An 18,197-nucleotide genomic window follows, 5' to 3' on the forward strand; every position below is an offset into this window, starting at 1 on the left:
TCACGCTCTGCAACTTGAGGAGACATATCTGTGCACCAGAATATAACAATACTTTTTTTTTTTTAGAAAAAACACATGTATTATTTTCTGATGAGAATAATTAATTTTATTATTTAAAATAATTATATTTTTATATGGAAAATTCTTCATTCACAAATGCAAATGGACTGAAAAGAAACCACAAATACAACCATTTTAATTAGAATTTGGACATTATTTTCAAACATTACATGGACTTTAATAGTAAAGCAATGAAAATAACTGGCATTTGTAAAGACACGTGTTTTTCTGTTTATTATAGTACCCCTATGTATGTATTTCTGTCTGTTCTTTTCTATTTCTGTATTTGTTTTTGTGTGAAAATAATTATATGGAGAAAAAATAATAAAATTACTACTAATAATAATAATTTGGGCACCAAAATAACCAAATCGGAGTAAATTCGACAGGATATTTAGTGACAAAGCTACAATGGAAAATATAAGTGAATGTAATGTAATGACAATGTAATAAGTGTGTATGTACTAATTATATATCCCAAAAGTACCCCCTTGCCCTTATCTTTTCTATTTTTCATTAGATTAAATTCAACTTCCTAAAGTGAGAGTAAAGTACAACTAGTGAAAACATATTTAAAAAATAATCTCAAAAGGGTTGAAGGATACAGTTGGTAAATCCACTGTATTAGTTGTTTTTTTATAGATATATTTGAAAGATAGAGTATCGACTTAATCATCAGACGGACAGTTTTGTAAGTTTGTTGATGTCTTACTGGTCAGTAGAACGAGATCATATAACATCCACTGTATGGCTCTTTAGATGTAATTATCGCAAATCTTACCTAAAATACACACACAGCGAAAGGTATCAGGACAAAAAACAGTGGTTTGCAGCGCCCCTCAGTGGAAAATCACCAACCACAACATTCAAAACCAATGCGTTTATTAAAAACAAACCGGTCACTTACGATCCAAAACTAAGCGTGGGGTTTTCAGATCTCCAATTCTCATTTTATCAAGTGGCAAACGTGTGTAGTAATAAATGCCACACGTGTGATTATTTTCACCTGCGTTAAAATATTATTTGGTTATGACAACTCATGCGCATGCGTCGATTGGACCCCCTGGAAACCCGGAAGTGGCGTGAAGGTCTTTGGCGATGGTTGGAGTTTAGATAACATTTCACTGTTGTTAGCCTGGTGTCGATGTGAAAATGGGTGTTAAAATAGAAATATTTAGAGTAAGTATGTAATGCTTTAACAGTGTCTGTGGATATTTAATATTTCTCGGTTTTTAAGGTTTAAAATCTCACAAATAGGCTCAAGTTTCGTGGGTTCAAGCTAGCTATCCACTATCGTTAGACCGTTGGGTCATGATGTAACGGGTTTTTAATGTAACTCACTGGCTGCTCTTTTTGTTTTTGAGCAGATGATGCTGTATCTATCCTTTCCCGTGACCATGTTCTGGATTTCAAATCAAGCCGAGTATTTTGAAGAGTACATCATTAAGAGAAAGGTAAGCAATGCTGTTTTTTATTTTCGACCATAATTATTATCAGTACACTCAGGGAGGCTTGGTGCTCTTCTTGTAATAACAAATGTCTTTCTCTGTACTATGATGGCATCTTTTATGGTTTCCAGAGGGAGATCTTCCCCCCTGAGGAAGCACAGCATGTAAGTTTAATGCATACAGCTTATGTCTTTATAAAGCCCTTTCTGTGTCCATAACAAATCAAACCACACCAAAAAAAGCATTAAAATTGGCTGAACACTCCGCAAGCTTTATTTATTTTTCAGACTTTATTGTAATTGTTAATATTTTTGTAGCCTTTTTTTCTGACTTACCCCATACCATGCAGTACACACCATGTGTAAAGCTTATTTTGTCTTTTTTGTTTGCAATACGATCTATATTATATATTATTTTATCATTCTGGAACCAACAGATAAATGGTATGATTAATTATTGTGGAGTATTTGTCTGTGTTTGCATGGTTCCTTAGCTGTTTTTGTTTCTTTAACATATTCATTAATAACAGTGCAAAAGTCTGTTTAGAACTACTGATGTACAACATAATATATAATGATGGTTATGACTGCTGTATTTATTTTCAGAGGAAAGAGTTGGAGGACTTCAAAGAGCGAATGCGTGTTCGGAAGGAGCAGCGCATATTAAAAGAAATTTCTATGGAGACTGACAATTGAGGATTATGTGTTGAAGAAATGCATGAATTCCCAGCACCATCGATGGAGGATTATCTGGCTCTGGTTTTGAGGCAAAAGCGAACTGGTCGGACTGGACTAAGAACATGACACAGAAGTTAACACATCTCAAAGGTGTGCTGGGTGTTTTCTGGGGACTAATTGTGCCTAATATGCCTGTGCAATTTACATGTTGGATCTTTTCAAATGATTCAGAATTATGTGTGTTTGAATAAGATGTGTTGCTTTGATTGCACTGTCAAAAAGTAATTCTTTGGGTTATGTACCCAATGTAATTATCCTGATTTATTTTGTGAGGTGCAGTGCCTGTATAAAATGTATTCACTCCTTGGATTTTCCTCAACATTATATCACAGTGGATGTAATTAGGCATTTTTGATATTGATCAACAGAAAGAGAGCTTGGTACCAAAGCATAAAACACATCTCTATAATCTAATTGTGATTCAGAACAAACAAAACACAGAGTAACTGATTACATTAGTATTCACCCCCTTCAAATCAATATTGATCAGATGCACACATGGTAGAAATTACTGCTTTTAATGTCTGGATAGCTTTAACTTTATGTTCTGGGTTGTCTTTTTGGAAAATGAAGTTTATCTTAAGTCACAGTTCACTTACAGACTGCGGCAGGTTTTCATCTGTGATTTATTTGTATTTTGCTATAGAGTGATCATTTAGTGGTCAGTTGTGTGATACTGTGACATCAAACAATATAGTTTCTGATTGTAAAAGCCTAATTACATTACTTTGACAGAGGAGATGAGGCGCTGGTCATGTGCATACTTCTTGTTGACATGTCATTTTAATGCTATTTTTGATTAAAACTATTGTTGGTTTTGTTCCACCTACTGTGACAGATGCATTGATTTGCCTATATGATGTGGTTGTGTTTGGATATGAAGTGCTGCACATCCTATGGCCATGTCTAACCCCAGGTCAAAGGTGCCACCTTGTGACCAGAGGATTTAGTTTGACCAGCAGCCAATATACTGAGTAGGAACATAATTTGAATGAGTAGCTTGGGTAGAGGCATTTGCAATCCAAATTAAGTGTGACCCAAATGTACCTCCTGGTGCGCAAGGCAGACACTATAGATGTCTCAAATATGTATTTCAATGACTCGAAAAGCCTCAGCCTCTGGTCTTATGTGAAAACGAATTTTACTCATTTTCACCACAATCCATGAGCATGTTCACACTATTACCATATATTGGTGAAGGTAAAGATGAGTTACCAGCAAGTGCATGTGAATATGCAATCAAACCGTTGAATTCCACATCCATCATGTTGATGTTCCCAAGTTCCTTCAAATATATTTGCCAATGAGAAGTGACCAGTTGAATGTCTCACAGTCTGTATTTCTTTTTTGCAGCAGTTTCCTATTCATTGCTGCCATTCAATTTGGAAGTCCGTAGTATAGTTTTTTATAATGTGATTGACTGATGAACACTATTACACCTGGGATGGAAGCCAAGTGATGATATTTTTTAATGTACTTAACCCTACTACTACTGCTACTAGTTACACTGAAGCTTTAGAATCGCACATAATTAATTTAAAACTAAATGAATATAGCTTAACTAATATTCCCCAAACTTGTTCTATTTCCCTCTGCCCTCCGGGAAAAGGTACAGAACAATCAAATCCAGAACAAACATATCAAATAACAGCTTCTTCCCACATCAGGCACTAAAATGCACAAACCCTCCTCCCCTCCATACCACTGAATGTGCAATAACCCCCTCACCCTCCACTTACTTTTGCACCCTTGTGCAGTGACACCTCATTGTGTCTATGTGTATATATTGATCTTGATCTCTTATATTAAGCTGCTAAACTGTTTCATTGTCCTAAAAGACAATGGCAATAAAAAAATCAACCATAGACTGCATGGTTCAACACTAAATTGTGGAAAAGGGTGCTGTTCTAGTATATTTTCAGTGTCTTTCTATTGTTAGTATTTATTATTATTGCTGTACTGTCAATCAACATAAAACCAAAGCATAATTGAGAGGTAATATTGAGGGAAAATTGACTCTTGCATCTTACAATACCAGCATCAGACGGTAGGGGGCAGTATTTCGCTGCCAACAGCTGTGTGCAGGAACCATATAGGCTTTAACAACAAGGAAGTGGCCGACTCGCCAGCAGACTGCTGTCAAGATGGCACCGAGTGGACTGAAAGCGGTAGTGGGAGAAAGTAAGTTACACATTTATTGTATAGTTGGTCAGAAGTGTATTACAACTGACAGACGCGGGTAGTTAATTTAAATTAATCTCATAGGAACTCGAGAAATTGACGCTTAACTTGTACAAACACTGCTGCGGACGTTGGTCCACCAAATGTTTCTTCCTGTTCCAGTCCCTTCAGTTACCCAAGGAAATCCTGTTATTGACTATGCTAACCAAGTCATTGATGTACATTGGTATTGCTGTGTTACATGTGTTGGTTACAGCATTTGTTGAAGGAAAAGGGTGCTTTGTTGTTGTTATATTTGGCGGATGTAAAAAGGAAAAGCTGCGACGTCAGTGACTGGAAATGTGACAGGCTAACGCATGCTAAGCTAAAGGGAAGTCCGACAACTTCACTTGTGATGGACTAAAAGAAAACAAATATATATATAATAAAATGGATTAATAAATCAGCAAATGTAAGTAATTATAATCACTACAAAGACAAATAACATGTGATAATAATATTACTACTTTTGCTACTACTACTACTAATAATGATAATAAAAGCAAAACGGAACTTTCATATTTTAAGAAATTAAACATCAATAAAATCACAACTTTTGTTACAAAAAAGTTTCCAAAGTAATTAACTTTTCAATATTAACTTGTTGTCTTGTTAAATAACGTTATAGAATAGATGCATTCAAAATTTTTCTTAAAGTAATTTTAATCTCTTCAAAGACAAATAGCATGTGAAAATAATAATAATAATAATGAACGTAACATTCCATATTGGAAGTAATTAAACATCATTAAAATCGAAACTTATGTCACAAAAAAGTTTCCAATGTAATAAATGTTTCAATATTAAGTTGTTGTCTTATTGTATTGTTTCAATAACGTTATAGAAGAGATGCTTTCAAAAATATTTCTTAAAGTAGTTTTAATCTCTTCAAAGACAAATTGCATGTGATGATAATAATAATAATAATAATCATCATCACAATAAATGTTCTATATAGCACCTTTTTATTCAGAGGGTGTAGCTCAAACTGCTTTATAATTAAGTGAAGAAAACAAGAGAATAAGTATAGAGAGGGAAATGCAAATACTGCTCGATTAAAACAAGCAAGTGATTATTAAACAAAGTAAGAAGCTGCAAACAACAAGAAAGGTAATGCTAAGAACAATATGTTTAAGATAGATTTATACAGTAGGTAAGGGAGGTATAAGAACAATAAAACTAGAATAATACAAAAGATGAGAATACGTTTGTGGACTATTCAACATTTTAATTATTGGAATTAAGTTGTTCAGTTGTTCTAAACAAAATGTACATTTATTTGAACATTAACGCAACCTTTTCACTATATGTCAGGTGTGGTGTAATTACACCCATCACTCTAGGTGTGTGTTGGTAATGCAAGGAACCTTGACTTTGACCAGGATTCTGAATTCAGACCAGCAATGTCTTGCTATTATTTTGTACTGTGCCTACTGTATAACCTATTAATGCGAGTATTGGGATATGCTCCGCCTCATCATATAAAAAAAAAAAAAAAGCCAGTGATATGAATATGAAAACTCACAATATGTGTATACTAGTTAAAGTAAAGGAGAGTGCAGGCCATATCCCTTGTCATATTCCTTTGCCACTATAATACCGAATAAAGTCTGTCATCTTAAGCTATAAACAGCCGTGAGAAGTGACAGAATAAAGTCAAATAAGGCCTGATACAGTATTCTGTCACAGTCGAGACAGGCATCAGGACAATTGTGCATTCAGGTACATGGATTAAGATTGCTAAAGTTGCTTGATGGCTATCTGCTTAAAAGTGAAAAGCCCCGTCTCAAAGCAGTCATCTTTTCCAGTTCCCTGTATGGAAATACTGTAGGCTGAGCATGGTAAGACGTTTGTCAGTGATTCATTTTCCACTTGGATCTGCTGTCAGATAGTATGTTACTGAATGTATGTTGCTGCAGGCTAGATGTAAGTTATACCCTTCTGTTTCAACAGTCCTGACCTCACCAGCCTCAGATATTATTCATAACATAGTCTCTACAAATACCATTAACAGAGGGTGTAGAGCAATAGTGTTGTAAAATGAATTAACTCCTTTATAATTAACTGCTCAATTAAACTTGTGTGATAAGAATCAACCATATCATCTTAGGAATTGTTGGGTCTATGTAAATCATAAATACTTTATAGAGTGTGGTCTATACCTACTCTGTAAAGTGTACTGAGATAACTTTTGTTATGATTTGGCACTATAAATAAAATTGAATTGAATTGAATTGAATTGAATTGAATTGGAAGCCTCTGCTGTGTTTCTAATGAAGTTGAGAAATGGACATGATATCACATCTATGTGCAGTGGTTTTTCATTTTTATGTATCTTGCCTATACTGTTCGTATTCTTGTTCTGTGCATTATTAAAGGTTGGAAACAGTTTAGCTGAGTTGTAAGCCAGCCACAGTCTGGTGAGGAGACGATGGCCTAAACATCAGCCACACTAAATATAATGTTTTTTTCTGTAGGGAATGGTGCCTCTCCTCTTTATCCTGAACGTTGATGTTTTATTTCAGGGCAATTTGGGCTCCACAGTAATACACTGCAGGAAACCTTTAGCTTTGAAGTTTGTTTCATAACTAGCAGCATACCTCAGCTGTTGCGTCTGTGGTTTCCGTTGCTCTTCATGCACTGTCTCAACAGTATAACACAAGGAAGTTGCACCCGTCCGGCTTGGTAAATACATATGCTAAATATAGCTTCCTTTCAAAAATCTTCCTGATTCACGTCTTAGAGAGTTTTATACACAAGACTGGACTTTAACCCTTTGCATAGTGTTTATAGATGAAATTTCACAATATTTCAAATCCTTATTTCCCTTGTTTTTCTCTTGTTTCTCCTTAGAGTGGTTAAACAATAGGCATCAAGAAAAACATGAAGCCACACATCCTTTCACACATTAGCTACTCTTTGACATACTCGATGGAGAAGAATTTGCCCAGAAATTCATTTTATAAATAATTTAACAACGATTGGGAGTTTTGTAAAACATCCCTATCATATAAAATATTATTATGGTGCTATTATTTCTGTTTTAAAAATACCATTGCCAGGTTTTGTATTGTAGTCAGTGCTAAAACACAACTTTTTTGTTTTAAATAAATCAAACAAAAGAAAATATAGATCGTTCTGAAATCATATAATTTTTTTTTCTTCTCTTATACAGAAATCCTCAATGGGGTAATCAAGAGTGTGAAGAAGGATGGAGAATGGAAGGTAACTGTTGCCCAATAAGAATGAAGAAATCCCCTGTTTTTGTCATACTCTATGTATAACCGCTGTTTATCTCATGTTTCAGGTTCTTATCGTGGATCACATGAGCATGCGAATTCTGTCCTCTTGCTGCAAGATGTCTGACATTCTGGCAGAGGGGGTGACCAGTAAGTATGCAGTTAATTTATGGTTTTGCATACATGAGGGATCAAACGTTAAAGAACTTCCAGATATAAGTCGTATGCAGTACATACAAAGCGACTTTATTAAACTAATTTTGATCTGCCAGCTTGTACATTGTATCACTGTGTTTCACTTTCATGGTTGATTGTGTTTTACTTGCAGTTGCATATTCAAAGTCCTCTGTTTTCTCCTTTTCAGTTGTGGAGGACATCAATAAACGCAGAGAGCCCATCTCTAGCTTGGAGGCCATTTATTTGATTTCGCCTGTGGAGAAGGTTAGCTGCTGTTCCATCTACATGATAATATCTTCTGTGTTCATTGGGATTTTCCTCATAATCTGAATTTTTTAAACAAAATTTGTTTTCAATTACAGTCTGTCCATGCTCTCATTAATGACTTCAAAGACGCGGCCTTCACTTACAAAGCAGCACACATCTTCTTCACTGACAGTAAGATTGTGTGTGTCTGTGTGTGTACAGTGTACTGTGCAAATCGGCATCATCTGAAAAACACGAGTGTTTACACCTATAGGAAACATATTTATCAATTTTCTTTTTTTTTAATTGTACTTTGTAAAACATTTGGTATAGTTTATATGATAAGTTTGATATACTTTAATATATTGAACACTTACATTAGGTATTGCCATTTCCAAATGATTTAATAATGTTTGTTGCCATAGCTTGTCCAGATGGTCTCTTCACTGAGATTGGTAGATCCAGAGTTGCCAAGGTCGTGAAGACTTTAAAAGAGATCAACGTTGCTTTCCTGCCGTATGAGTCTCAGGTATGGAATTATCTCCCCTTTTTCTAAAAATAACTTGATTCTTTTTAGCGATACAGTTATATTCTGTGTTTTTGTTACCAGCAATTCCTGAGAAAATGATTTGGCTAGCTGCTAAATGCTCCACTTCATTAAACAGCTAATCACTAATTTTGTCTGTGTGTTGTTTGGTGCTGAGCTTTAACTGCTGCCTGCTGAGGCTGGAAAGAAGTTTGTAAAACCAAATAGTGATGTTTGAGCCGAAATATGCGAAAATGCGCTCCTAAAGCTGTGTGATACTACAAGCCACACCTTTCTCACCAAACACAGTATTTTTTCCCATTGTTAATATAAAAAATATGCATAGTGCATCATGAGTGCTGTGAACATGATGTTGTTAAATTGAGGCAAACCTCCATTCCTCTCCCCCCTGCAGGTATTCTCCCTGGATGATCCGACCTCCTTGTACTCTTTCTATAGTTCTAAACCAAATGAAAACAAAGACAAAATGATGGAAAATCTGGCGGAGCAGATCGCGACCCTATGCGATACACTTAAGGAGTACCCTTCAATCCGTTACCGCAAGTATGAAAGCCTTTCATAAAAGTACACTGAAATAGTTTTCCACTGAATTCGCTGATTCAGTTGTATACCTCTCTCTCTCTCTCTCTCTCTCTCTCTCTCTAAGGGGACCAGAGGAGAATGCTAGACTCGCTGAAGAGGTCTACCAGCGCCTTACTGCTCACAAAGCGGACAATCCAAGCATGGGAGAGGTTAGAAACTAACCACCCATAACATTTTTTATATGTATTTGGTATTCTTGTGCTGCTTTTTTCTGCTAAACAAACTTTGCCGTATAAGAGAATACACTTCTTTGGGATTCTGCATCTCTTCACCTTCACAGGGTTGTGAACATTTCTGTGGTTTCTGGGTTTCATTTCCTGTTGATTTATTTTTCACACGCTTTGCTGGACTTTTTTCTTCTTCCTTTCTGTCTTTCTTAGCTGACATTTCCTTCCTCCTGAGATGGCTCTTATCAGGCATGTATTACTGTTCTCTTTTGCCCCCGTACATCCGAAGTGTATCACCATGCTGTGCTGTTTATGCATTCACTCTGTTTTTCCCTGTACTTGACAAGTTTGCTAAAGCGCTGCCTCATGCTGCATCAGAAGGTGATATTGAAGTAGAATTGATAAAAGCTAATAAGACTTTTACTGCATGACAGATTCATAAAAAATATATGAAAGGCCATTATAATTCATGGGTACCGTAGACTAGATGCTAATGTATTATGCATCTTTGAAGTAAATCAAATATTCGATTCCTATTAGATTATATTCCTTCTGTTCATTGTTTTTAGGGTGCAGATAAGGCACGATCCCAGCTGTTGATTGTTGATCGTGGGTTTGATCCCATCACACCTATTCTACACGAGTTGACCTTCCAGGCAATGGCCCACGACTTGCTAGATATCAAACAGGACATCTATGCGTGAGTAAACATCTTATCACATATAGGTTGCGGTTCATTTGTTTTGCCAGGTCAGTGGGCTGGTATATACGTTGATTTGTGTACTTGTTTTATTTTTTTGAAGTTATCAGACAACCGGCATTGGGAATTCGAATGACAGAGAGGTGTTATTGGACGAAGATGATGAGCTCTGGGTTCAGCTCAGACATATGCACATCGCTGATGTCACTAAGTAAGTCTTTCGCAACCCAATGAGAATATCACTTGTGTCATATCTCTACATGATTTGATCTCACACTGTCATCCTTCCTGAAAAAATCTGCCTTCTCCTGGTTTAATGTTACAACTTCAAAACCCACTTTGAAGAATTTTACATTATACCTTGCCATAAATTAAACTAACAAGTTAGCATCATATTTGATGGTGTAATGAAAAGAGGCCCTTTGCTAGTTTGCAGTAATAAAGAATAATTATTATTAAAGTGGCCATTATCCTTTTTTTTTTAAGTTAAAATACAAAAGTTATTGGACTGATGTTGAGGATTTAAGATAAGTGTGTTTAGATAAATAAAGATAATGAGTAACACTTTGATCTCTCAGTTATTGATTGTTTAGTTATTATTATTTATTATAACATAATTACTAATTGTAATTAATTACTATTATAATGTTATTAATTAAATATACCCAAGGTGGCTAATCATTTTCAAAACTAATTTTTGCAGGAAAGTGACAGAACTTCTTCGCACCTTTTGTGAGAGCAAGAGAATGTGCACTGACAATGTGAGTGTTTATGTGCCGTACTCATTAATTTTTTCTATAGATGTTCGCGATATAAGATGAACACAACTTTAATGTTAAAATGCAGTTTTTGTAAAAAAATATTTTGCATTTCAGGCCAACATAAAAGATCTCTCTCAGATGTTAAAGAAGATGCCACAGTATCAGAAGGAGCTAAGCATGGTGAGTGGGAGGAAGAAAAGCCAACTCTTCACCATTAACATTATCATCTAAAGGCTCATTTATGCTCCCTTCACGTACAAAAATAGATACGTTAATTTCAAATGATCTAACTGTCACTGCCTACATACTTTTATGCATCTTTACTTTACTTTGGCATACATGTTAAGCAATACATCCACAGAAGGCTCAGTTCGGAGTCAAAGGTTTCAACATGGTGACAGTGGAGGTGGTCATTAAAAGGCGAAAGCAGAGGCAGAATGTAGACGGCGATGGTGTGTGAGGCCATTAAATACATCTATAAAATTTATACATCCATGCATACATCGCTCTATGGTCATGTCTCACTGGAAATTGGCTACACTGCACCATGATTTCCGGTGGTACTGCCCATATCTGTAAGCTTTAGCTCTATTGTAACGCAAATACTGTCTGGACTGTTCAAGATTAGGACAATAAACAACTGACATTTTCCCTCAATTATGATTTTGAACATATTTTATTAGGAAATACTTCTGACCGTCAATTAGACAGTTAGTTTGAACAAGTCTTAACTAAAAAATTACTCGCATTCTAGTTAATTTCCCCTCAAATTGACTGTCCATTATGACAAGAATCCCTTTAGTAACTCCAGAAATCTCATATCAGAGTTGTCAGTCTCGCTTGTAGCTCTGAAAAAAGTTTCATTGGTTTTATATATCATATGATGATGAACTGCATGATAATTAATCAATCATTACTCATTTCCATTCACAGTACTCTACTCACTTGCACCTAGCCGAAGCTTGTATGAAGAAATTCAAGGCTTCTCTTGATAAGCTTTGTGAAGTGGAACAGGTCAGTACTCTTGAGGGGTGTAAAACTCAAATGAATCATTTTTGACATTCGGACCCTGGACACAAACGGCTCTGATGGATTTAAAAAATAATCGCATTGTTAGAATGTTTTCAATTACGCTGTGAAGGACCGGTTCATTTAATTAACAGTTTTATGACAATAAAGCTATAGTTGTCCTGTACATCTGTATTTGGTGGTATAAATAGAAACACGATAATATCCCCTTGATCCCTGAAGAGAAAGGCATCCATCAACTTTTATATTCTTGTCTCATCATCAGTTGTGTGTAAACGACCTGTCAGGCTTAACTTTTATATCACAGAGGATTAACCAAATGTCCCAATGTGTTAGTCACTGACAGTAAGTATCTTATAGGGAATGTCTGACATAGAATTACCGTCCCACTCACTCTGCACATGGCGTCTTCATTTATAGCTCCATCACTCTTGTGATATTTAATGGAGAGTGGTAATATTACATAAGAAGCTTGGAACCGGACATTAACATCCATATATCTATAAAAATGCAGAAGAAGCTGGCATGTTATTACTGAGTGTAAAGGCATTTTAATAACGCATGTCCTTCTTGGTAATGTAGAAAGCCTTCCATCAACATGAGCCTGGGATAAAGCCACGGTCAAGACCAGTAGCCAAGCCCCAGTGTGTTGGTTGTATAAGCCAGACATGCTTTGTCTCCCAGAGGGGATGTATTCTGCAAACATTTAGTATCAGATGACTCACAAGCACACAAAAGATGATAAGCTATGCATGATTGTGGCATTATGATATGCAAGTGTTAATGGGGCCTTTTTGTATGAATGACTCACTCAACTGCACTAATGGATTGTCAGCATGTCTGAAAGCAGCCTCTTTAATCCAATGGGCATGTTTTGGCTCAATGGTGGACAGTGGGATCCAAACAGCAACAGCTCTCTGTCAGCTGTCATTCGTTTTAGTGTTTTACATTGTTGGGCAACCCAATACAGTATGTGTGGTTATAAACAAAGCGATGTGCTTTATTTTAAAGCTGTATTATTTTATGTGCTCTTGTAGCCACTCTCCAGTTTCAGTTGCTCACAATAAAAAATGTGTTGTCTATTGGCCCTAACAAGGCTTAGTCCAAGTTCATCATAAAGCTTAACAAGAGTTTTTAGGGGGTCAGGCAGTGCCCAGGATTACATTAAAGGGAAATCCCAAAGCTAGATGTAAGTATAAAAGCCAAGTTAAGTGGCCAATATCTGTCATTATATCTGACATTGCTAATGGTTTATAAATGTAACTCTGGAGGTTTACGGTGCGATTTAGGGCTGTTTCTTTCATTACCCCCACCCAGGGTTATATTTTCGCTTCAGTTTGTTTGTCTGTTTGCAGGGTTATGGAAAAACTACTGGCCCGATTTTGATGAAACATGGTGGAAGGGTGTAACATGGGTCAAAAAATAACCCATTCAATTTTGGAGCGACTCCATCACAAGTCGGATACACACATTATTTTTAACTTTCATTACCATTGGAATACAGGGCATCACGTTTCTGAGTGCCCTTTTACATTCTGTTGAGTGAAAATGTTTAAATATTTTTAAATTATTATACGGAGCAGTTTACAACTTATGTAACGCCAGAATTATCCTTAAAATAAGTTAAATGAATGCAATTGTACTAACAACATAGTATTGCCATTAAAAATGGAAGAAGTAGTAGGAAAAAAAATAGAATAAGGTTTGAAGGCAAGTCATCCTCCTGTGTCAGCTGCTCTGCGAGTCGTCTGTCAGCTGACATAAGTTGTAATCAGTAACTGAGATTCCAGTTGAAGTTAATGGCTAACCACGGGTTTGTCTTCCACAGGACCTGGCAATGGGAGCCAATGCAGAAGGGGAGCCTCTTAAGGATGCCATGAAGAGCATTGTTCCTGTGCTGCTCAACAATGAGATTGAGGCCTATGAGAAGATCCGCATCATTCTGCTGTTCATATTCCATAAGAAAAAAGGTATGCCCTAGTCACAACTCTGTGTTGTTCTGTTTTGACAAATATAAAAACAATGTTTTTAACAAAAGCAGGGTGACTGTTGATTAGAAGGGTTGATATATATATATATATATATATATATATATATATATATATATATATATATATATATATATAGTGAATAGCAGAGAATCAAGTGTTATCATTGCCTGCACCATCTTTATATATCTGGTTGTCCATGTAGGCATTGGGGAAGAGAACCTTGCCAAGCTCATCCAGCATGCAAACATACAGGCCGACAGCAACATCATCACCAACCTGCAGAACCTAGGCTGTAACATTATAGCTGGGGTAAATTTCTTGCTTGCAGTGTGGTTACAGTTTCAAATGTCATTTTCCCTCAGTATTTTTTACATACTTCACGTTGTTTGTTAGGGTCGCAATGCTGGAAAATTGCTACCAGAGCGGAAGGAGCGCACCGAAAGCACATACCAGCTCTCTAGATGGGCACCCATCATCAAAGACGTCATGGAGGTATTAAAGCCAAAATTAGGTTTTTGATCTTGCTGGCACATCTGCTCAGTTTTGACTTCTGCTTTTACACTATCTGTATTTCTGTATCACAGAATGCAATTGAAGACAAACTGGACAGAAAGCAGTGGCCATTTATCTCTGATCCTGCTCCCATCAACACAACTCAGACTGCGGTCAGGTGGGTGCAAACAGAACAGAATTGTATGTTAAGAAAGAATTGGTTATTGAGTAATAACAAAAACAAATCCCATGTTTCTTTTTTCTTATGTTCCAAAAACATTGTTTTGCTTCTTTTTATTTAAAATAAAATAAGATATTAAGTGGGTTAGCAGACAGATTACTGTTGTCAAATAAAAGCTTTTATTCCTGTCACTGAGTTGTAGGCAAGGTTTGACAAATTGAGGTAAAAAGGTGAAATTGAGCCAGTTTTGCTTTAGATGCTCTATTATCCCCCAGGGAACTCCTATCATGATGATAGTGCTTCTACAAACCACTCTCCTGGACCTGGGTTCACTCATAATCTGCATAATGCACAATGCTTATCCACTTCCTGTTTAGCAAAGTGCAGAATTAAAACTGAGTAGTCATTAATATTAACACTAGAATATGGGCTGGTTATGTAGGGCCGGCTTTATAAAACCGGACACTGGCTGTTATCACAGTCCCACATGTGCATCGACTTATTCCTTATACATCCTCAGCCACTGGCCTGCAGACTGGGAAAACCTGGGTGATCTGACTAATTTATCTATTTCTTTATCCCATAAAAATAATAATAAAGGTAATAATAATAATATTGTTTATTGTCCACAAAATTAGAAATTTGCCTTCAACTTTACAGGTTGGTTAAAACACATCAGTCAAACAATACTTTTCCAGTAAAGACTACAATAATGGACATTGTTCCGGTGTGAATGCTGTTTACGAATTTAGCAAAGTTATTGCATTTGGTACAAAATACTTTTAGTAAATTGTCTTTGTTGATGCAGCAGCTCTGTAGCATCTTCCAGGGGGTCATTTTATGAATTCTTTAAAGAGGGGATGAACAGGATCGGACACAAATCATCTTGCTTTTTGTTCTACCTGCATGTTATTTATATACATCCCAGTTATTTCTGTTATTTCCCAAAGATTTTAGTGGCTATGTTTGTGATACTGGACAATCTATTTATGTCCGTAGCTCCTATGTGCCCAATACCATGCACTTATATCAAAATTAAACAGATTTTGGCATCCACATTAATGTACCAGTGAACCAATCTCATGTGAATATTGTATTAAAGAGAAGCAATGCATACTATTTCAGGTAGTTGGTTATTGGAAATTGGTATGATCGTGGATGGGTTATTGAGACTGGCTGCTCACAAAATGGCTGTGATTTTATTAAAATCTACTTTTTGCTCAATTATTGTCTTACAGCAGTGCACGTTTTGGACACTGGCACAAAAATAAATCTCCAACAGAATATCGCTCTGGCCCTCGACTTATAATATTTGTGATCGGTGGGGTGTCACATTCAGAGATGCGCTCTGCCTATGAAGTCACTCGAGCCACTGATGGGAAATGGGAAGTGCTGATTGGTAAGCAATCACTGTTGAGGAGGCTGTTTTTTCCCAAAAATAAAGCATTAAAGAGGTTTTGTGTCTTTACAAATATCACTTTCTCCTTGACAGGGTCATCTCACATCCTGACTCCAACCAGCTTCCTTAATGACCTGAAGAGTTTGGACCAAGTTCCTAATCCTGATTGTTAGTTAGACCCTGAACAGGGAAGCACATACTAGAATAAGGGTTAAGTCTTTCCTCGACGTTGACGTCTAAAATGAAACAATCTTAGATGTAGCCACGGAAGGAAACATGTGATTGATGTTTTGTTTTAGCATGGTCTTTTTATTGTTTGTTGTCAATCGGGTTCTGTATACTGCTGTGATTTAAATTGTATTAAAATATTTAATTAGATATTATGAATGTTTAGATTATTTAACTATTCTCAATCAAATTCTTATTTTTGTTACTACAATATATATTTGATTTCCCTAATTTTGTACTCAAGAAATTGCATAATTCCCACAGAACTGTGTCATCTCACACCAAAAATCGTATCAAGCCTAATGTAGATGTACATAAGTCTTTAGAAGTATGTATCGTGCATTTAGTGACAAAGTGTGGAATACCTTTTTTTTTTTTTTTTTTCTGCAGGTACTTTTTTCTTTTTTTTTAGAATTTCATCTCCAACAAAATGTCTCAACTGCTGTCTGAGATCTTGCACATTTACCATATACTTTAATATATTGCTGGGAGCAAGTGTGGTTGGTGTTTGTTTCTTTGTTGTTAAAAATGAGTAATAAAAGAAACATGATATTCACTTTAAATTGTGTGCTGTGCATAGTGTCCCAGAGGACTTCCATTCCATTGTGACAAAATAATCTAACTCATGGCCCGTTTATAAGCCTTCTTACACCCACTTATCCTAGAGTTAGAAATAAGCTTGCGTGCTTAAAATCTTGTAGGTTTTTTTTTCAACTACCTATAACATGCTCTCTAAATATCTGTGCCTTCAAAAGAATAGAATAGAGAAGAGTAGATATAATGTGATCAAATGTGGGCAGAACATCTTTCCTCCTCATGACCTTAAAAGTTTACAGCTTTAAGAGTATTTTGATACTTCATTGTTCAGTTTTCCATGTTGTGAGTATAAGGCCATTAATGACCCTTTTCACCTGTATATCTGACTGCATTTATAAACCGTATTTGTAAATGGATTTTTATGTTTGACCTTCACGGCAGTGGCAGTTGTAGTCACGTCAATATCACAATGTGGGCATATGCCCACTTCCACCACATATTCCAATGTGGAGGCTTCAAAATGCAAACATGAACTTTAAGTACAGTGTTGGGTCATAAGGGAAAATATATACACCTATCAGTGAAGAAGATCATCCCTCTCCATGTTGAGGATTATGTTTTCATCTGGGATTACAGATGGTAATATTACGCTCAGGATACTGGCTTGGGTCTTAATGGCAATGGGTTAATACTTAGGACTTAACTCTATTTAAAAGCCTTCCACCAAGCCATATCCAGTCCACATTTGGACTAGCATCAATCAGGACTCTTTATTTCTATTGCACATACAATATTTACATTCAAGAAGTATTGAATGGGTTCTCTATCACTTACAAGAATTACTTTTCTGTAACTGTGCTGTTTTACATTTTATCTAATTTTCACTAGGGGACACTTTCCCTTTTTAAAATAGTTTTTCATGATGGCAGCTGCTAAAGTGGACTCAAAATCAGAAGCTACAAACAGTGTGCAGGTAAGACCTACAGTATGTAGCCTCACTTCATTGCACAGCTTGAAAGTTCGTGTACATTTTTGCAATAATTGCATTTTTCTTTTTTGTTTTGTTTTATATTCTTGGCTGATATTTTTATTCTTACGGTATTGCATTAAATATATAATTATTTCAAATATTTCTGTCCAGAATGGTATTCTATTTTTGAAAGTGACCAAAAGAAGCAAATATATAATTATCCTATTTAAGTTTTTAAGTTCAAGAATTCTATTTATTCAAGTAAATTATTCCAAGTAATTTTATCAGAATTTGTTGGCAATGTTATACACTATAATGGATTACATTTTGACATAACATTCATATTTTACATTGGGGCCCATTATGGCTTCCTTTTATTATGGGAATAGAATAATTACTTTTGGGTTAAGACGAGCCAAAATGGTTTATCACAACAACTAAGTACCAAAGAGAGTGCTACAACTATACGTTGTGATAGTCCACACT

At 35.9% G+C, this 18,197-nt stretch overlaps 2 protein-coding genes across 2 annotated transcripts; both read left to right on the forward strand.

Moving 5' to 3' along the window:
- Positions 1–1,131: 1,131 nt before the first annotated feature.
- Positions 1,132–3,199, forward strand: pet100 (PET100 cytochrome c oxidase chaperone). The gene is made up of 4 exons (XM_083930636.1): positions 1,132–1,239; positions 1,428–1,514; positions 1,640–1,672; positions 2,114–3,199. Exons 1-4 carry the CDS (start codon positions 1,213–1,215, stop codon positions 2,201–2,203), a joined length of 237 nt encoding a protein of 78 aa, XP_083786762.1. The 5' UTR covers positions 1,132–1,212; the 3' UTR covers positions 2,204–3,199.
- A 1,179-nt stretch (positions 3,200–4,378) lies between these two features.
- On the forward strand, positions 4,379–16,688 carry stxbp2 (syntaxin binding protein 2). Its single transcript, XM_083932077.1, has 19 exons — positions 4,379–4,426; positions 7,641–7,690; positions 7,773–7,854; positions 8,069–8,145; positions 8,244–8,319; positions 8,553–8,656; positions 9,069–9,217; positions 9,321–9,405; positions 9,993–10,123; positions 10,227–10,334; positions 10,827–10,884; positions 10,999–11,064; positions 11,818–11,898; positions 13,742–13,883; positions 14,107–14,213; positions 14,298–14,396; positions 14,489–14,574; positions 15,816–15,976; positions 16,070–16,688. The coding sequence occupies exons 1-19, from the start codon at positions 4,390–4,392 to the stop codon at positions 16,147–16,149; spliced, it is 1,779 nt and encodes a 592-aa protein (XP_083788203.1). The 5' UTR covers positions 4,379–4,389; the 3' UTR covers positions 16,150–16,688.
- Positions 16,689–18,197: the final 1,509 nt, after the last annotated feature.

This window comes from Echiichthys vipera (genome assembly GCF_963691815.1).
Source record: "Echiichthys vipera genome assembly, chromosome: 17".
NCBI classification, from domain to species: domain Eukaryota; kingdom Metazoa; phylum Chordata; class Actinopteri; order Perciformes; family Trachinidae; genus Echiichthys; species Echiichthys vipera.